The sequence below is a fragment of the Lipophrys pholis genome (assembly GCF_963383615.2).
Source record: "Lipophrys pholis genome assembly, chromosome: 12".
Classification (NCBI taxonomy): domain Eukaryota; kingdom Metazoa; phylum Chordata; class Actinopteri; order Blenniiformes; family Blenniidae; genus Lipophrys; species Lipophrys pholis.
In genome coordinates this window covers 18,926,377-18,954,288 of record NC_137641.1, presented here as the reverse complement: position 1 = coordinate 18,954,288, position 27,912 = coordinate 18,926,377, and the positions used below count along the sequence as shown (strand labels likewise).

Genomic DNA, 27,912 nt, shown 5'->3' with positions numbered 1-27,912 from the left:
GATAAATAAAAAACACCTACTGTATAATCCACCCTCTTTCCTCCCCGTACCTGGTGAACATCATTTGTTTGTACTGTTTGAACTGCTTCATGGTTACAGCATTAATGTTAATAAAACCACTAAAAATGAGTAAGCACAGAGAATGTGTTCTTCTTTTGTTGTTCTTTTGTATTTCGTAAACAGGAAGAAAGTGATGTACTGAGCCCGTTTCTGATTGGATGAGCCACAGCGTTACCCGGGCAACGACGGCCGGGGCGGGGCGGAGCGAATGACAGCACAGAGAAAACTTTGTTAGCTCGCCGCTAACTTCACTCCATCGTCAGTTCAAGGATGCTACAGGCGTGAGGCAGCGCACAAGACACATGGCAAAGTAAGCATCGCATTTTCCGCCCACATACCGAAACCCGCAGTGTTTGAACGCGACGCTGGTTGTTTACTTTGTCTGGCACGACGTCTAAGCCTCGCGCTCACTGCTAATGTTGTTCTTGCTAGCGCTACAGCTAACCAGCTGCTTCACGTCCACAAAACATCCGCTCAGTGAAACTTCGCTACCGAGTTATTTTAGCTCTCTTTCTACGATTATCTTTCGTGACGAGGCTGCACAAACTACACAGGTGGCAAGCAGGCTACCGGGAGAGGATGTCAAGAAAATTGCCAACGCACAAATTAATGTTCCTCTTTTCTTCCGCTCGGCTCCTCTCCTCTCCTCCTCGTCTTGTGATCGCTGAAACGTGACCTCGTTTCTTGTAAAGTTGGCGTCTTTTCAGCTCAAAGTTCACTTTAGGACCGACTCGCAGACAAAGCCAATAAGCTGTTTGCTTTTCAGGATGAATTGTTACGGGGAAGACGCGGAGCATGACCTGTGCACCAGGGCCACATCAGTAAGCATCACAACTTGTTTAATTTATTTCTTTTAAGTCTTTGTCACTTTAGACTTAGATTATCGTTTACTTGATAGTTATCAAAATGCTTTTGACTGTGAACCCACAATATTCAATCTAATCTCTGTTTTGTTCCATTTGTTGTTTACATAGACTGAACTTTACTCTTATAGATTAATAGAGTCATGTACATTTTTTTTAATCTGTATAATACACGAATTAAATCATCTTTGTGGTCTTGTCTACATTTATATGCAGTGATTAGGAGTATAATGCATATGATATTTAGGTGAAAAACAAGAAAAAAAAATGGCATGGCTGTCACATCACAGAGTTTATCAGACATAACAAACATGCCTCTTCTTACATATTTATAGCGCATACAGTCTGTAAACGATGTATAGTTTCATGCTAAATGAATGATTTTGTATTATGAAGGCTCAATTGATAAAATAAAGTTTGGACATTTTAGGAATTAGGTTTGATGTTTACCGTTTTACTGACGTGCGCAATTTGTATTGTTCTAACTGTAAACGCTTGCTTGTCATCTTTTGCATGAGACAAAACATAATTCTTTCGTAATCTGTCTTTTAGAACTAACTGACTGTTCAGAGAGTTGCTTTAAAAACAAGAAATCTAGTTCAAGTAACCTAATTTTCACAGGTATAGTAAGTGCGGTATGAATTGAAACTTTCATAACTTGTTTCTTTAAATGGTATCTAGCTGCTGTTGAACAGTAAGAATGAGTTTGGAACCAGACTGCACCAGTTTATGGAGGCGAGGATGCAGACCACCATGGTAAGAAACAAGACATACAGTTTATGTTTTCTCCATGTTAGGAGGACAATGCTTTTATCGAGTGATTTAGTGGCTTGTTTCTACCCTTTAACTGTACGATTGCAATTGTTTTCTGGTCGTATTTATAAAATCTTAGCTGGTGTTTGTTCTCGTTGATTGAAAACACAGTTCACTTAACATCCTTCTCACAGTTTATATACATTATTTAACTGTGGTAACTATAAGGGTGCAATGGTACCAATGCTGCATTGTCAATGTATTGTCCAGTGTGCGCGCTCGCATGATCATACATGCTTTGCTATGTTGTGTCTTCCAGCTGACGGGTGTGTTGATTGGTGCTGCAGTGGCAGTCTCACTGATTGGGATTGTGGTGCTCTTCCTTTACAGGAGATACAAACATGCCCGTAAGCCCTGTCACCTCCTGCTGTTGCACCATCTTACGTATTAGTTTTCCATGTACACCAGTGATGCGGGAAACCTATATATTCCTGTATTTTCCTAGAAATGTTTATTCAGCATATCTTTCTCGATATTTCTGTTTCTGGGTTTTCTGACCAGGTGAACGGCAGCCTGGTGTGCCTCACTATCGCTTCCGAAAGCGAGATAAAGTGCTCTTCTATGGAAGGAAGATAATGCGAAAGGTTTGCTCTGTTGCCATTTCTGTTGATGAATTCTAATCTTTATATCTGTATTGAAAATAAATTACGTTTCTTTCTTTTGCTTTTCGAGACATTAATACTGTACCAGTTTTTTCGGTGAAAAAAAAATGGAAACATTTTGTCCTGCAGGTTTTAACATCATTAACAACCCTGTCCTTGTAGTGCTGCGGCATGAAAATGTCTTTTGCATAGTGAACACCAGTAACTTTGATCCCAGTAATATATCTCAGTTTAATCAGACTGATAAAAACTTCCATGAAAATTTTGTCATACAACTTTCATTTACTTTCGTCATTGTGGTAATAACTTGTTACTGAATTTGAAATATGTTTCTGGCTATTTTCTAATGATTTTTTAGGTCCAGACACTGTCTGCCATTCCTGCTCCCACGTCTTCCTCTGTGTCAAAACAACCTCAGCGAATACGCAAGAGAACCAAAGTTCTGAGCATAGCGCGCAAGTATGCACAGTTAATCCATTATTAAATGCTGGTGGGCACATTTGAGTAGAGTCTAGCCATGTACCATTGAGTTATGTCATATTGATATCATTTTTTTTTTTTTTACTGTGTTCAAAGGATCTTGAGGATTCGTAAAGACCCTCCCACCCTGCAGCCTAAGGAACCACCTCCCTCGTTGCTGGAGGCTGACTTGACAAAGTTTGATGTGCAGAGCTCAAATCTTCCCTCTGAGGTCCTGTATATGTTGAAAAATGTCAGGTAAGGCAGACATGCATGCCCCTACATATGTGGCCTTCTTTCCTTTCTCCAAAAAAAAAAATATAATGTGTCTTCTGAACCTTGTTGTAGGGTCTTGGGTCATTTTGAAAAGCCTTTGTTTCTGGAGCTGTGTCGCCACATGGTGTTTATTGAGCTGCAGGAGGGGGAAGGTCTTTTCAGGCCGGGGGATGACGATGACAGCATCTTCGTGGTCCAGGATGGACGACTTGAACTCTTCATCCAGGAGAATGTACGTGAATGACAAGAGTTTGTCGATCATCGAATTCAACTAATTAGAAACTGTTTGTCTTTAATAATCGGGAAGTTTAGTTTGCACTCCCTTCTCTGCTTTTTATGTGCTATCATGTTTTACACAGCCATTTCATTTGTTGTTTATGTCTTTTATTCTTTATATAAGTATTAACTATCCAAGATACTACCAGGGCAGCTCAACAATAATGATATTGCTGGTCATTTGTATATCACTACTCTTATAATAATGACATGCCAAACAAGCTGTTCTTACTGAGTTTTTCTATTTGTGTTCTCTCCTTTCCAATATCTATGAATACAGTGCTTGAATGATATGAACAGTAGAGGGCAGTATTACAGCTTTCAAAGATTTTTACTAACAGCTTCGAACACTGTGTGGTGATCCACAGTTGACTGACTTAAACGATCCTCATCATTTCTGCGTTTTGAAGATGACTGGCTTATTAAAAAAAAAAAAAAAAAAAAAAAAGCTTAATGTATGTAATTCGAATAAAGACTGGGGTCATTTCTTGTCTTTTAGGATGGCACAGAATCTGTGGTGAAGGATGTGCTCCCAGGAGACAGTGTTCACAGTCTGCTCAGTATTCTGGACTTCATCACCGTGAGCTCCTTTTTATATTTCCTCCCCATGGGTCCTCATTCCTGCTCTGATCACTCGACTCTTTAATTTCTTATTGTGCCACCACATTTTCTTTCTGTGTTTATTTTGCAATAACCAACTCACACACTGATGCAAATGAGAAAAGATACAAGAAAGACTAATTGTGGGGAATAAACAACTTTTATCACTGATCACAATGAGAAGATAGAAGTTTTGTGATGTACCTTTTGTTTGTGTAAACAAAACCTTTACAGTTATGTAACAAAATCCTTATGGTGTATGTTTGGTCAAAGGTTTAACTTTTTATCTGGCAAGTAGCCACTTAGTACCTTGCTCATTTCTTAACTTTTTTCCAGATTAATTATCACTGAATACACAATTCCAATTATTACAGAAAACATTGAGATAACTGTTGTTTGGCTGTACAACTGTATCCTTTGGCTTCTCTACTTTGAAGATGCCATCATCATACATACGCGATTGTGTTTTACCCTCTTGCTTTTAATATTTTCCATAATTTGAGCCAAATATTCAATCATGTGCATTGTAATATCGTAAGGATTTATTTAAGTTATTGATCTTCAGATAAAACATGAGATTGTTGGTCTTTAGTACTCAATAACCCTTCACTAAAATACATTACAAATACAAAATGCATTGGATAACACAAAAAGTTTTGGCTCTAAATTCTGCCATCTGTGATTTATTGAGGTTTACATTTTAAAACTATTATTTTTAATATAATAGAAAACTAAAATATATATTTTTTCTAACTTAAAAAAAAAATCACTAAAGTGACTAAGAAATTATTATTTTTCCATAAAATACAATTAAATTAAAGTTAAACTATCATTCAGTATTTCAGTAATTTCTGTATAAATGGTTAAAATGCTGCAACTCACCAAATACAAGCCAGTACAGTAGTAAAAAAAAATCCTCATATTTTATTTAATTATAATCCTGCTATTTTAATTAGCATTAAACACTTTGGCTCTCAAAAACTTAAACAACTTATAAAGTAAAATGTTGATGTCGTGACAATTTTTTGTATTTTTAGAAATTTAATTTGCTTGACTTATAAAGATTAGAAACCTTGAAATATTTCAGTTTATGTATAATTAATCTATCAAACAATCTATGGATCTTTCACTGAAGTAAATGTAGAGGAAAAAAAGTCTTTGTTTCCATTGCATTCAATGTGTTTTGTACTTCTTTGACTTGACTTGACTTGACTTAAGTGATCTATTTCTAATTTTCCTTTCTTTCTGCAGGGATATCCGGCACCATATAAGACCGTATCAGCACGGGCAGCCACTCGCTCCACCATCCTGCGTTTACCAGCTTCAGCCTTTGAGTCGGTGTTTAAGAAGTACCCTGAGATTCTTGTGCGCGTCATTCAGGTAGCAGAAAGCTCGGCTGAAGCCTTTGTGTGTTTCTCTGCGGGAAACTTCACAAAACACAATAGTTTTGATTCCGTTCGGATGTGTAGCTACATCCTCAAAGTGTTCTGCTTCCTCTGACTTATCAGATTTTTTGGTTTTGTTTTGTTTGTGTCGCAGATAATCATGGTGCGCCTTCAAAGAGTCACCTTTTTGGCGTTGCATAACTATCTGGGCCTAACAACGGAGCTCTTCAATCCGGTAGGAGGGAAATTAATTAGTGCGTGTACTTGTGTGTGTGTGTGTGCGCACACACGGTCACACAGTGAGGATCAGGATGGATACTCGAACACAACTTTAAAATCATCGGCACATAAACAAGCACGTAGAGGCGCGCGTGCACTCACAAGCTAATTTCACACAACATTAAGCACAGCATCATAACTCGGTCCTTAATAAAGCGCAGTGGAAATGAATAAAGATGACTGTAACCCCTCCACATAAGCAGGGAGAGCAGTACCCTTTAAACCATGCCGCTGTCTGATATATGACAGAAATCCCAAATATTTAGTCAGAATTTAACATGTTGTCATGTGTTTCTGCATGTTGTTTTTTTCCTAACAATATTTATGTGATTATGTAAATCTGCGTCAAATGATTATTGGTGTCGCATCCATGCATAAACATTGAGTGAAAGTTCTTCTTTGGTTAATAAACTATGTACATAAGTCTCTTGTCAAACACTGATTTGCTTGTAGGAGGTTATTTCCATAAAGAAATGATTTGTTTGATAGGTCACTTTTAGTTCCATGTACCTCAACCCAACAGGATTTCTTCGTCCTGCCTATTCTATACGACGTTCTTGTTTTAAGATTTCTTCTTGTGATTTATGCAGAGATGTAATGTGACCTCAACTGAAATGTGGACATTTTGCTTGATTGACAGGAGAGTCAAGCTGTGCCCTTAACCAATATCAACAACGTGATGGCAGGAGAAGCAAATTCTGTAAAGACAACTCGTCGTCTCCATTTCCAGGATGAATTGCCTGCTGGGACCACCGACAGCCTCACGGAGCCAGGTCACTCTCACATGCAACCCAAGCCCCGCTCTTGCACACATTTTTTTAGATTCCTGCTTTCTATTGTTTTGAAACTGATCCAGTGCTGGCATTGTGCTTTACATTAAGCAGATGGTGTGAAGGACAGCCCTTCAAATAGCCTCAGGAAGCCACGATCCATCTCGATGCCCACCGACTGCACAGGTCGGTCACTGTTTTGGACAGGAGCGCCCGCCATTTGGCACAAGCCCAGATTCATTTCCTGCACAGACCTGTCATGATCCACTGATCTAAAAACACAGTTGCATACCTCCAATTCATAATCCTTCTTATCCTGAGTTACAGGGATTGACCTGAACATTGTGTGTGAACGAGCTCGAGTCACTATAGATGAAGCTCCTCCCAGCCCCGCCACTCACAAAGTAAGGCTCACATTGATTTCTGTTTCACACTGCAGCGACGTGGCAGTGTTCATGTTTTAATGTAACCTTATGCCCCGGAATCCGCTGCATCGTATGCTGGCACTTATCACCATCCTATCATCGTAATGAACTCCTTCATGTGCTCGTCTCTGTAGTCCAATCTGAAGAAGAGCGTGACAATGCAGCAGGCGCCATCTGAAGTGTTTCACTACACAGACTGTGGAGGGCACCCTGATACTATCCACCTCAGTAAGAGCAACACAATCCTCCAGGCTGCTAAGAAAGACCTGCTCAGCATCATCCAGCTGCAGGTGAGAATTGAATTAGAGATAATAGCAGATCTTTGTCAAAAGATGTTTTTGTAAGATTATATAAAGGGAAATATTAAAATGATTTCTCCTACTGCAGGACCCCACTCTGCTGGAAGGCAGAGTGACTCTTCATCAAGTCAAAGCTGGTTCTGTGGTGGCTCGCCAGGGAGACCAGGTCAGACCAGCAGCTTACAGAGCCGTCACACTTATTATTTTCTCTCTTCATTCACAAATTGTTTCATGCACAAATCCTGATCTTGTCAAACAATAATGTCGCCTAAAGTGAAGAGTGTAGAAGTCCTCAGGAAAGAACTAGAAAAATGTTGGATTTAACTAAAGTGTTTTCTACTAGTTTCTTAGAATTTATGTAACTTGTCAACTCCTCTATTATATCAATCATAACATCAGGATTTTTCCTGATACCTGAGCATCGTAACAGTCAGTCCAAACAAAAGACAACCAAGTGTATTTGAATCTATTATTCTTTTGCAACCTTTTTGAATGACATCTCATATACATTGTTTACTGACTTGCAAAAGACGTGAATTAGACAAACATTAGAGGAAACAGACAAATGTGCAAAGAGGAAACATCAATGAAAATGAAGTAAAAACAATAATTAAAGGACCATTGAACACATTATTAAATGCTAAAAGATTTTGTTCATGGGCAAAGCGCTAAAATAATTTTGTCATTTGAGGTCATTCTGTTAACAACTGCTTCTTGGCAGTCATATTAAGGCCATAAAATCTGTTTTATTCAAGCTTTTCTTCCTCTTGGTGTTCTAGGAGGTGAGCATCCAGTTTGTGATCTCAGGCCTCCTCCATGTTTATCAGCGGATGATCGACAGCGAAGTGGAGACCCGCCTGTTCGTCACGCATCCCGGAGAGCTTGTTGGCCAACTCGCCGTCCTGACCGGGGAGCCCCTGATATTCACTGTCCGAGCCCAGCGAGACTGCAGCTTCCTGTCCATTTCCAAGAACCACTTCTATGAGTTAGTCAGAATAAAGAAAACGAAACAAAACGGATGAACTATAATAGATTTTTAAAAACTTTGATTTGGTCTTTTTTCGTGTATTTCTTCAGGATAATGCGGGAGGAACCCAAAGTTGTGCTGAATGTTGCTCACACGGTGGTGAGGAGGATGTCGTACTTTGTCAGACAGATAGACTTCGCCCTCGATTGGATGGCCGTGGAAGCGGGAAGGGCTGTTTACAGGTACTCCACTGACGTTTATCTTTTGGAAACTGGCCGTCCGCACATTACTGCATCCATGGCGTCGGATACGAGTAAACTGTAGTCTTGAATTTGGTTTTGGCTTGCAAACGTTTCTCTCGATTGGCAGCGAACCAAAGTTATCTCTATATTTCTTTTTTTCAGGCAGGGAGAGAAGTCAGACAGTACTTTCATCGTACTGAGTGGTCGACTGCGTTCTGTAATCATGAAAGAGGATGGCAAGAAGGAGCTGATAGGGGAGTACGGGCGTGGCGACCTGATTGGAGTGGTAAGAAACATGATTGTAAAGCAGGAAAAACAGATAGTATTTGATAGTAAATGGAAAATTATGCACTTTCTAAAGAGTCTTATCCCACCCACTTAGCAGTCCATCAATATTAATGACTGTATCAGGATAAACACTTTCTGAGTTTCTCCTCAAAGTTGATCAGAAATGTACAGTTTTAAAAATGCATGAGAAAACATTTACAGTGATTACTAACATATCCGCTGTTATACAAGCCACTGCCAGTAAATATAACCCATCTGGCTATATCTTTTTAATATTTAAAGTGACAAAGTAACACAACATTAGCTGCAAAATGGCTCATATTGCTTCTAATTAAACGCAACGGAGATCAGTTTATCTGTTTGTGCTCCTTTATGACACAATGAGCACGGTCTGGCTCTGTTTCTGAGATGAGTCCAAACACATTAAGACTGAAGTTTGCACCCAGATCACCAGCCAAGCTGCCAGAAGAGAGTGGGTGTGCACATGGAAGTTGTGGAGTCATTTTTCATCGTTTTGTCTGAAAATAAATTGGGAACTCAGTTTCTGTTTAGCTATCCCAACAATACCGAACACAGTCCACACCCACAAGCATTTCACAACAACAGACTCTGTTGTTAAGCACGCTCGGTTGTGCCGTGCTTCACTCATTTGAGTTTGCTTTAAACAAAGCAACTGTGTGGATTTTGGGTGAAATATGTTGCTGTCAGTGGCTGCTTGAAGCCCGCAGCCAGAATTTAACAAGTACATTGCGTTTTCGCCACTGTCGCATGCGCCTCATGAGAATCTCTTTACTTTTATTCAGGTCATCACTGTGACAACTGAATTTATCATTATTGTAATGTAGAATTGATCATATAGTGTTACCACAAAACCATAATATACAAGTTTTTTTATTTATTTATTTATTTTTAAGTCAGTGGGGAACTAATATTTGCAGCATTTATTTGATATTTCTTAGCTGAAACCAAGAATACCAAGTGAATAGTAGTTTGGCTTTATAGTGATTTATAATCTTTGAACTTCCAAGGGCAGTTGATTGTGGCTAATCAATTATTCCTGTTGTAGCATGTTCACGACAAGAGCAATTGGTCCAAAACATTGTCCACACTAGGACTTTTTATTTATAACAGTCAATTTTGATACTTAAAACAACTTATGATAAAGTCCTTTTTTATTGTTGGTTTTTATTTCTGCTGACTCATGATTATTATTCTGGGAGGAAATGATTGATGATTTTGGGCACCCAATTGTGAAAAGATATTTTCACTACATTGCAAGTTCTTGATGCTGTTGACCTAAATTGCAAAGTGTATAATTCAGCTATTTATGCACCTTCATTCACCTAAAACCCTTGATGGTGTTTCTATTTTCATTTTGGTTGTCGTTGATTTACAGCTCAGTTAGATTGAGATATGAGGTCTGAATTGTCCAACTTATGTTTTCCACCCTGTTAACCTGGAAGGTTCCTTGGTTGCTTTTTATGTTTGGGATCCCTCCAATAGAATAGAATGATCGACTGTGGTCAGTGAGTTTTTAGGAATTTGTGTAAACCAAATTCTAACAAAAACTGCTCTGAAAATGTTCAATTCTTTTGAGTCACTGAATGTGGGCTTTGTGTCATGAAAGAACCCTATTTTACAAACGTCTTTAATTTCTGATGTGGAAAATTGTCAAAATACGCCTGTGATTTCACTGTATTGCGAGAAGTTGAAGGCAGTGAAGTCTGTGCCAAACATAATTACATGGGACTCTCGTACCATCTGGAACCTCCCAAAAAAAGGTTAATTTGCAGTCGTGTTAACTTCTTCTGTCGGCACCATACCATCTGACACATGTGGCTCAATGTTTTCCTGTTTATCACTCGGGTACGTCAGAAATCCGCATCACCTTCTGAATTGCTTTTATCTTTCTCACAGCTTCCTTAATTAGCCTGTGTTGACTTTACTCATTTACAATTTGAATTATGCATAAGACTGCCACTACGGTTTGCGTTTCCACATCAGAGTTCAATGCGAGGAGAAAAAAAAAAATTCCGTTATTACCCTCGCCTTATTTTTACATTGGCTGTCATGGCTGTTCTCTGTCACAGTGCTTCTAATAATACCTGCATTGATAGATGCTATGGTTACTGTTACCTGGAGGACAAAACCTGTCATTGCAGCAGCTGTGATAGTGGTAATAAGACTGTTATAAAAGTGGATAACATTGTGAGCCATATTTAGCACTGCTGTATTGACGTCAGCTCTGAATGAGATGTGGAAAAATGTTATTAATAACTCTTTAAAAAAAAAAAGTTAACCCTGTCAGCATGGTACACAGCTCTACAACAGATATGAAATGTTAGAATTATAATTTCAACAGGTATTTATAGCTAACAATCTGCTTTATTTTTTACAGGTGGAGGCCTTGACCCACCAGAACCGAGCCACTACAGTACACGCTGTGCGAGACTCTGAGCTGGCAAAGCTGCCAGAAGGAGCTCTCAGCTCCATCAAGAGGAAGTTTCCACAAGTAAGCCCAACAAAAGGGGTCAGATGAAAACAATGTGGAAATTTAGTTGAAGCCTATATTTGACATGAATTGGATATTTATCGAAAGCAGTGGTTTTCAAAGTCTCTGTGGAGCAGGTGAGAGTTTAGAGGGGGGGTAGCAGCAGGACAAACCTGAGGGTCGAGGGATGCCTTTACCTTTCACGACTTTTTTGTTTTGAATTTCTGTGAGAGAAAAAAGCAGAAGAAAATGAGTTGCGTGTGAACATGTTAATCAATATATTAAAACACTATTTAGAACTGAATTTTTTTTTAGTGTAATGCCATTTGAATAAAATCTAAGTGTAACAGTCATCACAGCTGCATACTACATTTGTCAGATTTATGTTTTAGGGATTTAAAAAAAAAAAGTGATTTTAATATTGTTCAGTATTATAGTATGTACTTTTTCTTATCTCGTAAAATGACGTATGCTGAGAGATTTAACACGAGTCTAATGCATCAAATATTTGCTCATCTCAGGTTGTCACCCGGTTGATCCACTTACTTGGACAGAAAATCCTCCAGCAGGTCAACGGCCCTCTAACAGGTGTGTGCACATTCATGTGGAAACGCAGTTTTTTTTTTTACATCTGTATGCAAGCTGCATCTCACTGGCACTTTGGTTGCTTTGGGCTGCGTTGCCGCTTTCGGAGCTTGACACTGCTGAAGGAGAAGTTTATAAATCTGTGATACGTCCTCAGCTCGCAGCTTAGCCCTTCACACTCCGGGAAGCAAGTGGGATGTGGGAAACCCAGCCTCTAACCTCTCCACTGTGGCAGTCCTGCCCGTATCGGAGGAGGTGCCTCTGACTGCCTTCACCTTGGAGCTGCAGCATGCACTCATTGCAATCGGTGAGAAAATAGATAAAATAGTTCAAGTTTCTTTGTCTTAATGGGGCCCCCATACTGCCTCAGACACAGTCTGGTCTGTCATTGTCCAAATTCATAGAAGTAGAATGGAGACGTAATTAGCTGTGCCGTGTCTGTGTGCTGATATTGTGTTTTAAATATTAGATTACCTGCTTATTTCGTAATTTGAACTGAGACTGGGCCCTCCAGACGGGTCTATTCCTGTGACTGCAAAGCTGTGTCTGAGCTGTGGCTAAAGTAAGATGATACAGGCAAATTAACTTTGAATTAAGGAATTGGGCTTTCGCTGCAATGAGCATCTGAAACATGAGGGAGTGACGCTGTGTGTGTAAAAGTAAAAGCTTTTTCCTTTTTCTGAAGACAGCGGTGCATGTTTGACTTATAAATATCTGGAGTTATTGAGCGGTAGCTTCTAAACAATCAAATTACCTTGTATTTGTTTTCCGTAACGGTTTCTCTTATCAAAGTCACATAGATGTAGCATGTGCTTTGAGCAGACTTTGATTGTGAGTGCGATCTAATCACACACAGGTCCCACTCTTCTGTTGACCAGTGATGTTATCAAACAGCGCCTTGGAGCTGCAGCTCTAGACAGGTATGTTGTGTGCTTGACTGATAAATTCTGTGTCTTACAGTTATATTATGGTCGATTTTCTCTGAAAAATGCTAGACTTGAATAAAGCCACACTTTTTTTTCTGTCATCCATTTTGGCAATATTATTTATTTAGGCTTTTCTGCCGTTCTAACGGACTCATTAAATTCAGTTCAAGTATGGTCTATTTCCACAATAGGAAGCAGGATCTACTGTATGCTGTGAGGTGAGGCAGTGCTGCCTGTCATTAATAGACTCCCTTCCTCTTTAGTGTTCATGAGTACCGTCTGTCCAGCTGGCTGGGCCAACAAGAAGACATCCATCGCATAGTTCTCTACCAGACTGACTACACACTGACCCCGTGGACGCAGCGCTGCATCCGTCAGGCGGACTGCATCATCATCGTGGGACTCGGGGAGCAAGACCCTGCTGTTGGAGAGGTGAGCTGGTAGCGATGAGTGAGGTGCCGAAGTTAACTGGTCGATACAGTTAAATGGAGGGCGGTATTTAACTTGATTTATTTTTGCTATTAGCATTAATTCCTCTTAACAAGTGACTGATAGTAGCCAATTGAGTAATAAAAAAATGATTCTGTGGAGAACAGTTCATATTGAAATGGTAATATTGTATGGTTAGCTGGGATTGGCTCCAGCGCCCGGCGACCCTGCACAGGATGAAAGCAGATGGATGGATAGATGGATAGATGCCTAATTCCTTTTGCCCATCCATCTTGTATATTAGTTTATCAAAGTCAGGTTCATTGGCTGCTGCAGCTCATCAGCTGCACCCTGGGTAGATCACGTTCATGACTTTTTGTCACAATACCAGATACACACACACATACCAGATTTGATTGTGTTACACGATTTGTCAGTTTGAGCCACACCAGAGACACTGCATTTGTATGACTATTGGATGCAGAGTTGGCGATTGCCTGCCAGTGTAAGGTGAGTCACACGGAAATTTACACTGCTTCACCACAAGAGAAAAAGGAGGACATCAGATTTTAAGATAACAAAACTGCAAGCTCATGTCCATTAGATTAAAAGTGGAAAAGTGGATTTTAGGGATACTTCAGAACCAGAGAACTTACTTGTGACAAATCACAGTGACACAAATATCTAATTAGATAACCCTTCCTGCAGCTGCCCTCCAAATACTAATATTGTTGAAATCGGAGAACTGGTAAAATTGTGTTTTACATCACAACAGCCTCTACTAATAAACTCAGGATGGTTTCAAAGAACATTGATTGGTAGTTTCCGGAATAAAATTTGAGAGAAGTCAGAGGGAAATGGCCAGACTGAGGGGAAAATTAGGTTTACTCACTTTTTACAACTGTAGTGAGCATAATAGCGTCTCATAAAACACAGCACATCCAACCTTGGGGTGGACAGACTACAGCAGGAGACGACCATGTCTGGTTACATTCCCGCCAGCCAACCACACAAATCTGAGGCTGCAGTGGGTACGAGCTTACCAGAGCAGGCCAGCTGAAGACAGGGGGAAACATAGACCAGTCTGGTTTATCTCCATTTGTGCAAAGGTATACAGATGGTAAGCGCAACCATTTATGTAATTGGGCAGGTTATGGTGGTGCGATGGTTTGGAAAATAAATGAGTGCTTGGGGCAGCTTTCTAACCTTAAAATTATACAACCATGCCAAAGTCTGTTGTCATGTTGATGTTGAGCATGAGAATTCCATTCTGAACACAACTGCACTATCATCTAACGTCTTGCAGGGTAAGCTAGACACTCCTACGGGCAATTTCAGAGAATCAAATATGCAGGTGATAAAACTTTGTGGAAATCTTCTTACACACACGAAGAACATGCAAACTCCATACAGAAATGTCCTCAACAGTGAAGATTTTTGCTGTGAAACATAAATATTTACTTAGACTGACTATTATAATTGAGTCAAATACAACAGTAGTAGAAAAAAGAAAAGAAACGACAACAAAAACAGAACAATTATTTAGCTGGCAGCTTCTTCTGAGGTTTTATGCAGTTTGTAACACCTGTAACATTAATGCAAATGAGAATTATTAGAAATAGTTTTATTACCTAACTCCTAATTGCTTTATTTACACCACCAACTTGTTTTTGTTGTTATTTTTACTTTTACTAACTGAGCCTAGCAGGCACATCTGTGTTTTCAGGCTATAAAATCTTTGTAGTAGACCACGTGTCTGTTGTGATATTAAGGTCAGCTATGAGCATTGTGGTCTTGAATGATGGTTGTCCCCAGGCCTTTACCCTTCTCAGTGGTCACACAGGCTGTGCAAAGTGCATGCTTGACCCTTGGGCATCACAGGGGAAATGAGCAAAGGGTAGATGGATGGGCGCTGTGAAAGGGAGACGGGATGTGAGGTGTCCAGCTGATGAAGGGAAGATAATTGCCTTCGCAAGGAGAAAAGAATGTATTCCCGTTTAACAGGAAATGGTGGGAGAAATGGTAAGATGGATCAATATTTGCTCTGGCCAGGATGAGTCATAGCTCAGGGTTGATTTTATCTTTCAGGGCACATTCGCTTTCTCACCTTGCACATACGCTAAACCCTCACCAGAGACAGGTGCCTGATTGACCGGAGTGCGAAGCTGACCTTCGTCTTGGAGTTTTCACCCTTTTTCTTTTTTTAAATCATTCAGAAGCACCATATATGTAAATCTTCTATTATGAAATTACATCTTACTCGTTGTTTTGCTTATGCTTTTTGTCCTATATTGTCAAGTTTGATTAAAGCTACATAAATAGGTTTTGGCCAGGTGTGTCACTTGACAGACTCCTATTTTATTATGTAGCAGAAAATGATGAAACAAATCCTATAGATTGTGTCTTTATGAGTCAACTTCCCTGCAACTGGCAGTATTTAAAATTATGAGTCCCGATCAGAACCCTGACCCTCCACATTATGGAATCAGTCTGAGATTACATGAAGAAATATCTGTACATGGTTCACCTCATATTAATAAACTTACTTCTTCAGTAACTGTTATTGAGAATTGTGGTGACACCAAATCCAAATTTTCCTCTGTTGATTACCTCAACCTTTTAGTAACTTTAAAAAAAAAATATATATATATAGCCGCACCTCCAGTATTTTTGAGAGTTTAACTTACTGCAGTTATTACAGCTGCCTTTTACGTAGACACAGAAATGTTCAAGTCAATTTCACACAAAGTCACCTTCTGTTCTTGATCCCTGGTTTGTCCTGAAAACCACCCGTAATCCTTCCTGAAAATAAAGTCACCTGTCTGCTCAGTTACTATGATACTCACTTAAAACTAATGTTTTCTGGCGTTGTCACGAGTCTGTGGCATTTTTCCAGGCTGAAACTGAAAATTGTCATTATTCCATCTGTGCCGACGTGACGCAGGAGCCGCTCTGAAGAAAGCAAAGAGGATAAAATGTCTTAAAACATCTGTGCTCCCTGTCTTCCCTCTAGCTGGAGCGCATGTTGGAAGGCAGTGCAGTGCGCGCCCAGAAGCAGCTGGTGCTGTTACACAGGGAAGATGGCCCCCCACCCAAAGGAACGGTAGAGTGGCTTAACATGCGAAGCTGGATCTCCAGACATCTCCACCTCTCCTGTCCCCGGAGGGTCTTCTCCAAAAGGAGCCTACCCAAACTGGTTAGAATTAAAGTTACAGTCGGAGTATTTCCCCCTTTGTTTTGTTTTTTCTGTTTTCTACAGATCAAAGCACTTCAGTTTGTCTGCTCCTGGCTGAGTCACTCTTTGCCTGTCATTTAGTATTTTCTCATAATCTTTTTTTCTTTCTTTCTTTGAAGATCTGCATAATTATTCTCCACCATCTGCTTCATCTTTATCTTTTTCCACAGTGCCATTCCTCCTTGCTTTTATAATGGTCATTTTGTCTTCCCCCCGCAGTTGGAGCTGTATCAACGTGTGTTTGAAAAGCCGGCGGATCGCCACTCTGACTTCTCCCGCCTTGCTCGTGTCCTCACTGGAAATGCAATCGCTCTCATTCTGGGAGGGGGAGGGGCCAGGTAATGTTCATCCCACAATGTCACCTGAGGCTTGAATGTTTAGCTCTGTTGCCTCAGTGTGAGAATGTCCTCGGTTTAAGATTTTTTTTAGATTCAAAGTTTGTCTTGTTGCGCGTGTTTGTGCCTCATTTCACCGTTGTGTTGATTGTGAGTTTTTATACGCTTTGCTTCTACTCAGGGGTTGCTCCCAGGTAGGCGTAATGCGAGCACTCTGTGAGGCCGGCATCCCAGTGGACCTCGTTGGCGGCACTTCAATCGGTTCCCTGATGGGGGCGCTCTATGCTGAGGACCGCAGCCACAGCCGCATGAGGATTAGAGCCAGAGAATGGGCAATGGTGAGAGTCAAAGCTACTGTGACTTTAGTTGATTGATGTAAAAACAAAATGAATGAAATAGCTTATACTAATCAGGAAAATCATTCCCATCGTCATGATCCAGATGCTCATGGTCACCAGCAATTAGTTTCAAAAGATGGAGGAAAGATTCAAGAGTTTCTTGAATTTGTGTGGATTTGCTTTCATTGAACCTTTGATGTTTCATGACTGAGCAGTCTGTAGGATGGTGTTATGCAACATCCAGAAGTTACAGAGGGCCAATCCTCACATTTTGTCCCCAGATGGTCTCCTTTTGATTTCGCAAGAATTAATGCAAATAATAGACAAATGGTTTATATGGAATCATTGAAAGAGAATTGAGTTGTGTTTAGAGTGAGGGGAGCTGGTTTAAGATTTTCCTTGTCATGATGGAATAGTCCCAAATATTTTAGGTATTTCTGTTTCCTATTTGATCCTGAAGTAAATGTCCACATAGAGCTCTGAATGGCGTCTACCTGGAACAAACCCATTTTTTAAAGTTGCGATAGGAAATCATCATCCTCGGGGCTTTACTTCTGCATGATGGCTAATTTGAGACACCTGCTCTGGCTCCAGGTCTGCAGGCATAGCATGTGGTCGGATTTGTCTTCCATCAGAGTATTCAGCCCCGCCTCCCCGGGCTCTGTCCTTGGTTCTGAACCTTTCCCGCTGAAGCAGCTGGCTGGATTGCTGCTCCTTGATATTGACTTTAAAAAAGCCCACTGTGCCATGAAAAGAAGTCATCCTCCCCAAAGTCAGAAGAACAAAGAGGAATAATTCACTGAGAGTCAATTTATCTTTTCAAGATTTTTCAAATAGCTAGGAAAAAAAAAAAACATCTTTAAGAACTTTTGTTGGAGTTGTGTAATGTGTCAGGATCCAGCAGATTTATTTTAACATGAAAATAAGCCTTAACCTTTTGGGATTACTTACACTTTTAACTTGAAATGATAATGTGTTTGACATTCTTTTCTATGTGAATTTGCTTCCAGGAGATGACCTCCGTGTTTAAGAAGGTGCTGGACCTGACGTACCCAGTCACCTCCATGTTTTCAGGCGCTGCCTTCAACTCCAGCATCAGCAATGTCTTCAAAGGCAAACAGATTGAGGTGAGCAACATGATGAATGAAAGTATGACATATTGGCATATCCATAGTTGCTATGAGATAGAAGTACTGAAATGTGTGACAGTCGGCGACGATTCCATGTATAATTTGAACCACTTAATTATAAACCTTTTAAATTTAGGACCTGTGGATCCCATATTTCAACATCACCACTGACATCACTTCCTCCACCATGAGAATACACACTGATGGTAGGTGGTGTTTAATTTTATTGTCTACTCAATGTGTGTTAGCCACAAAAAGATGGGAGATAGTTTCACTTATATTTGCCGAGATTTTGATCTCTGTCACTGAAGTTTCTGCCACTAATGAGTTTAAAAAGTTGACATATAGTCTGAAGTGTTTTTTTTTTTGAGTTGGGATCGCCCGTATAGCTAAAATATTTAACAGTTGACTGTTTGTTGTTTGAGGTTCTCTGTGGCGATATGTTCGTGCGAGCATGTCTCTGTCAGGATACCTGCCTCCTCTCTGCGACCCCAAAGATGGACACCTTCTGATGGACGGCGGCTACATCAACAACCTGCCTGGTTTGTTACGCTCACTAAGTGTTTATGTTGCATTCTGCAGCTTGTGAAGTTAACATACTTTTTCCTCAGTAATCGTCATGCATTTAATCATTGCATTCGTGTCATTATTTACTTTTTACCATTTCTGAATTTTTTCCTTTCTTTTTTTTTTCTTTCTTCTTCTAATCTTGTCCTGTGGTTTTCGGTTTCCTCCGACTCCTTCGTAGCTGATGTGGCGCGCTCCATGGGGGCCAAAGTGGTGATAGCTATCGACGTGGGCAGCCGGGATGAAACCAACCTCACTAATTATGGCGACTCACTCTCAGGCTGGTGGCTGCTATGGAAACGCCTCAACCCTCTAGCTGAGAAAGTAAAGGTGATGGATTGATTAAGAATAAAGACACAACATTCTGTGCGGAAAAGAAATGAGTCCTATGAATAACAATAAGGTTACATTTAGAGGTGTCTCTCGGTGATCTATAAGTCCGTTTCTACAGGTGTTGAACATGGCAGAGATTCAGACGCGGCTGGCCTACGTGTGCTGCGTGAGGCAGCTCGAGTCTGTGAAGAACAGCGACTACTGCGAGTACATCCGACCTCCAATTGACAGATATCGCACCCTGGAGTTTGGCAAGTTTGATGAGATTGCTGTAAGTTTTTCTCCCGTCATCTCTGTGTGGCACCCTGCATTATTATATGAATTCTTTATTTCAAATCTGTACCTGAAAAAGCCCCCGGAAATGTCACAATATGACAATTTAAAAGTAGTAAGAAAAAGTCTAAACTTATTTGTTCATTCCCCTTTCCCTGATAATCATCGCCTAGTAATTATCAATAAACCTTTACGTGTTTATACTCAACTAATATCGTTCTATATGTCTTGTATATAGTCATATTATACATATATATTATGAGAAACCAATTTGCTACAAATAGCTCCAGTTTTTTTCTGAATACATATTTGAACCTAACATAGATATCATTCCCGGTCTTTAAAAATGATACCAAGTTGTATGTGAAGTAATGACGATATTTGAATATTAGTGTTTGTGTGTTTTGTTTTGTGTAGGAGGTGGGATACCAGCATGGTAAGACTGTGTTTGATGTGTGGAGTCGCAGCGGTGTGGTGGAGAAAATGTTGAAAGACAGACATCAAGAGGAGTTCCACAACACGCAAAGCAAGAATAACGTAAGTATGAGCAGAATATACAGGCACATCACAAAAGTGTATATCATCAAAAAGTCAATTAATAGATCGGGTATTTCTACTCCTGTAACATCGAGAATTTTTCTTTTTTTATGGGATGTTTTTGAAAGATTATCTGAGAGGAATGAGCCATATTGAATTGCGTGGAATTATTTGAGATACTTTGTTTTGTCTTTAAAAATATGGACGTTTTTGACATGTGCTTGTCTGAGCAATTTAACAATATAAGGAATTATTATTATTATTATTGTTATTATTATTTGTGTAGCGCTTTTCAGAATACTCAAATACTTTACATAGTCACATTCTAAAATCAGTACATATGAAAATAGAGGAAGGTAATAGAAACATATCAAAAGATAGATTTGTACAAAAAAAGTAGACAGCCTCTCATACATTATATTTATCTCATACATTGCGAGACATTTTTCGCAGGTGTTCACATTACTCAAACGTTCTGTATTTCAGAGTATATCACTTCTCTTTTCCTAATTTTGTGACTGACCCAATAAGATGCATCAGCCATTCATAACTGGAAAGTCGTGAGTTGACAGTCTAATTAGAGTTGCTCCAAACTTTATAGCTGCAGGGTTGTATTGAAATTAAAATCGTATTTTGTTCATTTGCGTTTGGCTGTAAAGTAGAAAGCTTCACATATTCTAAACCAGCTATTTATTAAAATGTATCTGCTGGTTCTTTTCTTGGTGTGTAACCATTGCTCTACTCGCAGCAACAAATACACACAGCGTTTCAGATTATCCAGCATGTTAGCAGAGCTTAATTTGTGTTCCTGTTTTATGTTTCGACTAAAGGAAGGTGGACTGTGATTAAACTTTCAGGTGCACTTTATGTATTCCTGTTCACTTAACACTATACCTCATTTCCTATATTATGTCATGGACCTGTCATATCTGTGTTATGTGCTGGGTAAATCCACACATCAGATTACTGTAGTGATAATTTACCAACTCTGTTCAATTTATGAGCAACGAGGTCAAAGTATTCACAACATTGGCCGATATTTCTTCTCCGCACAAACCATTGATGGTATGTTATATTTATTATTGATGGTATGTTGTAAGGAGGCAGTAAAATCTGATGTGCGCTGCATTTTGTGTTTGGTCCATGTAAACATGTCCTTTCTCTGTTTATACCTCAGCTGAAAGCATCAGTTTACCTGCAAGTAGTTTTTCTCCTCAAAAGGGCCATAATCTGCTTATTTATTGCACATCAATGTTGGTTGGTTTCAATAATATTTCCATAATTGAACCTTGTTAACAGAGTTTATTTTAAAATCCAAATAAACTTGGCAAGTTTGAACACAATCGTAAAGAAACCTGGAACTGATCTAGGGAAAGATAGTAAACACAATAACATTTTAGATTGATTGAACTGCATTTTCTTCACTGTAAAATCTGCAATTAAAAAGGGGAAATATAAATGAGTTGCCTCATGTCAGTCTTAATAACCCATAATAGATAAGCCTGGTCTACATTACTGGATTAAATGTGAGTCTATGATAATCAACGTCACATAGATATTAGATGTAGTTTATAGGTGTTAATAAAATTAAACTGCAGCAAACTGGTAACTGCTTAGTTGTAAAAAAAAATAAATCTGTGGGTCAGGGTAATGCTCTTTTCTAGTGAGGGGAGAGCAAAACAAATAATTGTTTTATTAAAACACATTTTTAGAACACAATTTATTGCAGGTAAACGTGTTTTCAGAAGTGCGTTGTAATGTGAGCCACAGCGGTTGGTGTAGCAGAAAATACCTTCAGATTAAGGAAATGCATTTGATTTTTAAGAGGAAATCATATTACATAGAATTGTTTTTTAAGTTAAATGTGATCAGTGTATTAAAATGCATATTGCGGGCATAATTTTTTATTGGTGGTTATGATTCCCACCATATAATTTACAATAAAGTCACATACATTGACAAACCCTACTTTTACAATATGTTATTTTGTTTTACATCGTTGGTTATTGCAACTATTTAGGTTTTGTTTGTTTTTTAGTCAGCTGAAGTTTGTTGGCATCTTTTAGGCCTTGGGCAACTCCACATTCGGAGTGATCACATTAAAACGTATGAATTACTTTGGTCTTAAAGTACACAGCAAGAGTAAATTAACTGTACACCCGCAGCAACGTCAAGGAAAGACAAAGTGCCCACTGAACAAGAGGCAGCGAACATACTGAAGACAGATGAGATTCTTACTTTCATTTTGGGCAACAACATGCGGAGAATGAAGCGGGGATTAGCAGGATTGATACTAAAAAGAAATCACAACATTAACCCTAAAGCAACACGGCAACAAAAAAGTGTCTGAGCAAACAGTGGAGAGACAGAAGGAGCTGATGTTAAAAATACTGTGAGGGCCGTCTTCTAAATAGCTCCCATTCTCATTCTTTAAAACAATAGCCATCCCACATGGACAGTTAATGAGTGTCTTTCTATTTTCAGATTCTACTGTGTGGTGCAACTCTCGGGGGAAATAATGCAGCTCCTCCTGTGATAGATTTGACATTATATCTTCAGTATTCTTGCATAAAATGCAGAAAACAGTCAGCAGTGAGGTTGGCTCGACTAGTATAGGTTAAAAAGAAGGGGAAACAAAACCCTAATTGAAACTAATGAACATCAAACTGGAGCCACAGTAAGGCTATACTTGTATTTGACTCTTTAAAAGTTTGCTGCTTATATTTTAATTGAGTAATTAGCTGGATTGAATGTAGTGAAAACGAGTCGGAATAAATCACACGTGCTTGGAAGAAGATCATGAAAGCAAAGGTTTGCGTAACACACAGACGTACGGCGTCTGAGCTGCTTAAATGAAGACAAAGTGATCACGTCCAGATCCCCTGTCCTTACTGAATCTCTGGAAGATGTTTAGGATTTCAACAAAGTGCATACAAAAGATTACTTTATACTCTTTTAAACTGATGATCCATGGAAGAAAACAAAAGTCAGTGGGTCAGTCAGTTTTCACCAGGAATGCTCCACTTTGATCATGGTGACTGAGCACTTCTAGAAGCAGGATGTATCATGATTATATCTACTGATTGTTGGAAATTGTAATTTAATTTTGATTTACTGGTCTAATTAAAGAGTATGTCGACTTTAAATGGTTGCCAAATGTGTTCAAAAAGACTTTCAGACTCTTTTAATTTCAATTTATGATAATTTTGGGAAATTGGCTTGCAGCCTCAAAGATGCATGTTTTCATATCTGTGAGGGCCAGTTGGGGTTTACAGTAATGACTGAAATGGAATTGCACCACCGTCTGAATGACACTTTGTGTGGGCCTGTGTGTTTTTAGGTGGTGACGTGTCCCAATGCGTCCTTCACTGACCTGGCAGAAATTGTGTCCCGCATTGAGCCTGTCAAACCTGTTCTGGTGGATGGTAAGAACACACACACACACACACACACACACACACACACACACACACACACACACACACACACACACACACACACACACACACACACACACACACACACACACACACACACACACACACACACACACACACACACACACACACACACACACACACACACACATTTTTTTATACTACAATGTTTAAACACAGAGTCTCGGTGGATCATTTAAGTGTGGCTCTTGTTTGTCTGTCCTCTGTCCTTTGTCTCTTTAAATGCATTTTAAACATCACATTCAGTTTGAAACACCGTGATGAGAAAATAAAATAAACATGCCCTAATTGAAATTAAAAAAAAAAAAAAATCTGTAGTACTATACAAAGTGTTAGGCTGTTGTCGAGGAACATAAACGCAGAAATCTTTTTTTGATTATTTGTAGTAATGCACATTTATAAGTGAAGACATCAATAATCCTTGTAACGAATGTTTACCTTCAAAGTAAGATATGATAAGATAAGATATCCTTTATTTATCTCGCATGTGGAGAAATTTGCAGTGGTACAACAGGTTAGTAAAGAGAAAGAAGCACACATAGCAGAAACTAAAAAAAGCATATAAAAATACAATCTAATAAAAATATGCACACGGTGTATCATGTAGCATGAGTTCTCAGCACGCTTCAGTAGCTTTAAAAGCAATTTTGTTTTAAAACACCTTGGAAGGAAGCACAGAGCTTTCCGGTTCATATCCTTCATGAACCCACATACCCTGGGTTATGTTTGGATCAAGGCTCTGTGGGGGGGGAAGACCATGTTTTCCACGACTCCTTGTTCTTCTTTACCCTGAAGGTAGTTTTTAATAAACATGGCCTGTATGTTTGGGGTTGTTTTCCTCCGCTGCAGAATACATTTGAAGACAATCAGACGCCTTCCTGCTGGTTTTATTTTATCACAACAGCCTAAAACCTCTGCCTGCACTGTAAATAAACTATGTTTAAAAGAAAAAAGGCTTGAGTGGAAACTGAATACAGTAAAAGTTGTGTTTACAACAGATATAGTTCTTCTATTTCTTGTGATTCCTTTTCCTTCTTTTTTTATAAATTTGTCATCCATCACTTGTGGAGGTGCCCTGTTGGACTTCTCACAATATTGCACATTTCTGCTGTTCTGACTCATTCACCTGCACGCCCACTTATATTTGTCACTCCTTCTCCGCTCCGCATATTCCAACTTATTCACCCACAATGTGCTTCCTGTCCTCCCCCTTCTCTCTCGCTCCATCCCTCCCTCCATCAGACGAGTCAGACTACCAAACGGACTATGAGGAGGAGGCACTGGAGAGTGCGCTGTCAGACATGGAAGTGTACAACCGCTATGGCGAGCACACCGAAGGGGAGGAGACCGCCGACACGGTACACGTCTCCCATTTGAGTTTGGACTTTACTGCACTTCATGTTCTACATGCAAAACTGATTTTGTTTAAGGCGTGTCCAAGTGAACAAGCTTTGTATGATAAAATACTGGAATGATTTGGACAAAAGGTCTGCAGAGATACTTAGTTTGGTCTCTCATAGCTTTCGTCTTCCCAAAACAGAGGGATGCTCAGGCTGGAGTCAGGCCAATAAATGCATGATTTCTAATGCTATATTATAATATATATCACTATATTCTAAGATGAATTAAAAGGCACTGTGAGGGTTCCCACTTCAATCAAAATTATATGTTTTGAGTTAAACTGACCTGAGATTGTCGCCAAGCCACGGAAGTGTAAATATCCTGTTGTTAGGCTGAATGCAGATACAATTCAGAGAAAAGAAAAAAATGTGTGCGTGATAAATCTCCGTAATACTCAGAGATTCATGTGTTTTGGGATTAGGCATGCTGAATAAAGTGTACTGATCTGAGACTAGACAAGAGAAAAACCAACACAACTTAATCGATTAAGAGAATACAGACTGAAGTCTTGTAAAGTGACAACTCGCCCATAAAGACGGGCGTCTCAGTGACAGGTAGAGCTTGCTGCTTGTCAAGTAGCGTTAGCATCAACGTTTTGCTTCATCACTCCATCTTCTATACTGAATATCCAACCGAGCAGCTCATCCTTGCTGACCCATTGAGCTTTACTTGACAAAATGTATGAATGATGTGATATCCTGCACCTACAATTAATCAGATATTGTACTTTAAATTCAATAAAAACAAACAACAAAAAGCAACACAGCTATTTGAAGTTTAGGCACAGTTTTGCACATTGCACTTATTCTTGTTTTAGAAATATATACAGTATATGCATATTATTTTTATTATTATTATTACTACATTGTAACACAAGACCCTGAACTGTTTATAGCTGCAATGTTTATAGTAATGTAACTGTATAAGCTAACTAGCTCATGGTTGGCTATATAACTATAGCATATGATGATTGCTCTTTTTCTAAAGAATTTAGAATAGAATAGTCCTTTATTGCCACTCTGTAGAAATGTTAAAACACACAATGGTCGGAAATATAATACAGCCGAGGTAAAATCTAAATATTAGAATATTTTAAAAAATGACACATTGTATGTACTCCTTCTGCTTTGCACAAAAACTAAGTAAAAAAAAACATTAATTATTGCACGTGAATGATGCTGCTCTGGCTCCAATGTTACGCTACCAGCCTTTGAGTGGCACCTGAACTAAATGAGTTTGATAAATCTGCACTAAAACAAAGGCCAACATTTGTAAATGGTCTTACAATAATGGTTAGGATTCTGTTAGATCAAACTGTAATGAGTATGAAACTTCCATTAGGACATGGAGAGACATGAACGCAGCCCTACCTTTTATTGTCCAATGTCAGCGATGTCCATGTTTAATGACGCCATAACTTTTTTTTAGTCGTTTGATCTATGAAATGCATCAATATGTACACAAACATGAAGGAGAGGAATAAATTATGCTGCAGCCAATTCTAAAGGGAGATGCACACACACACACATGTTGCTAACAGTTAATGAGTGATTAAAGCAAATTTTGCATATGGGTTCATTAAATTAAACATGTGGTGTGGATACAGAATGATTAGACATGCTGGTAAACAGAGGTTGAGGTTTGCATGGTTGTTAATTGATCATCTCAATTCAGGGATATTATAAAGAAATCGGGTATCATCAGAGATAATGACCACAAAGTTTTCAGCTCTACCCATTAGGATCATTTACCTGAGCGAGTCACAGTAATGCTTTATCAAAGTCGCCTTCAGTTCAAATATCAACTAAATTTACAGTCGGTGCTCATTCATTTGCATTCAGTTCATTCGTCTTCATTTTTTAAGTGACACACGTTTTAATATTGGCAAATTGAAGCTAATTAATAATGCTCCTCTAACCAAAGTGTCGTTTTTCATATTTCAGGTTAAAAAAAAAAAAAAAGTTACTTTCATGTAAGTTTACTGTCATTCTTGGTCCTCAGGAGGACGAGCTGGAGGGGAGACACGTGCGCACCATTACCTCTCGCACCAGCTGCCCCGCTTCGTTCCCCGGCGTCCCTGACGAGGAAGAGCCGTCACAGCGGCGAGTCCATTCTTAACAGTCCATTAAGCGAAGCCCGGTCCACTGAACTCCACCTGAGCAGGTCGTCACAATTTAACCTGCCTGTCCTCGCCACGTTTTTCTCTCCAGTCTGTCCAACACGGCTCCGTCTTCTCTCACGTGGCCGTGATCGCGGAGCTGCCTTCTGTAACTTGGCCTTGTTGACTGTGTGGCTGACAAAACGCAGCCCCATGAGGCGCGGCGTATAATGCACAGCCCCTCAGAACAACAGTGAACACAAACATGCAGCCACGCCTGTATATTCAGAGAGCAGGTGGAAGGGTAGTCGTTTCTCATATTGAGATGGTTGCTTGTAGCTCTACATGAATCACACCAGTTCAAAGGAAGGTAAAAGACGTGCATTTGAGGAGGTACTATTTCCATGAAATATTGATCACTTCTACACAAATGAAAGCGAATGCTCCTCACTTATGATGCTTAGATTTGATGAATCTTAACTATATTAAAACTAGGTAACGATCACTCCACTCCAATTAGGTGACATTTTTTCTGCTGGTCTGTTTTCTTACCATATATATGTTTGAATTTCGCAAGTTGTAACTTCTCCATTCCTGAGATCTCTACCTTACACACTAATGCATGAGGGAGATGCACAAAATGTTCACCTTGTTCACTTGTCTTCAAATTCAGATATGCACTACAGGCCGCTGAAATTCAAGTGTTGAAGGAGGAGCCCAGTTACTTTTCTTTTCACTGTTACAATGTGTAGTGACTCGTCAAATTCAGTTGTTTTTATATTTGAAACCGTCACAATGACACAAAGTGCTTCACTAGTTTACTGATGGTATCGTAGCAGGTACGTTACGTGCAAACTTCCATGTTCATCCTAATTGAAAAGTAGAGCAACTTGTCTCTCAATCAGAAAGAAAGGTGAACGATTCATCTTGGGGAAATCTCAGAAATAGATTTTTTTTAAAACTTGCGCATATTAAAACAAACTCTTTTCCACCCAATAGTTTTGTTTTATATAAAAAAGCTTTCAAGTATGTTGCAGGTTTCCACAGGGGGGAAACGGCAAGAGCAATATGAGGGTCAGGGGGAATCCTTTTTCCACCATGTTTGTTTTTTCCCTTTTAATTTATTAGGAAATCTTTATAAAATATATAATATAACCTATAACTACTTCATC

The 27,912-nt window shown here is 39.3% G+C and overlaps 1 protein-coding gene across 1 annotated transcript; it reads left to right on the top strand.

Moving 5' to 3' along the window:
- Positions 1-247: 247 nt before the first annotated feature.
- On the top strand, positions 248-27,730 carry pnpla7a (patatin-like phospholipase domain containing 7a). Its single transcript, XM_080477084.1, has 36 exons — positions 248-370; positions 827-881; positions 1,605-1,679; positions 1,996-2,083; positions 2,238-2,320; positions 2,697-2,797; positions 2,915-3,055; positions 3,146-3,305; positions 3,849-3,929; positions 5,201-5,329; positions 5,489-5,569; positions 6,254-6,386; positions 6,498-6,569; positions 6,711-6,787; positions 6,943-7,098; positions 7,196-7,273; positions 7,887-8,092; positions 8,185-8,316; positions 8,479-8,602; positions 11,003-11,116; positions 11,617-11,683; positions 11,838-11,987; positions 12,537-12,600; positions 12,870-13,038; positions 16,049-16,231; positions 16,490-16,608; positions 16,787-16,943; positions 17,954-18,070; positions 18,210-18,279; positions 18,499-18,615; positions 18,822-18,970; positions 19,092-19,244; positions 19,664-19,783; positions 23,124-23,208; positions 24,484-24,599; positions 26,644-27,730. The coding sequence occupies exons 1-36, from the start codon at positions 363-365 to the stop codon at positions 26,758-26,760; spliced, it is 4,047 nt and encodes a 1,348-aa protein (XP_080333210.1). The 5' UTR covers positions 248-362; the 3' UTR covers positions 26,761-27,730.
- Positions 27,731-27,912: the final 182 nt, after the last annotated feature.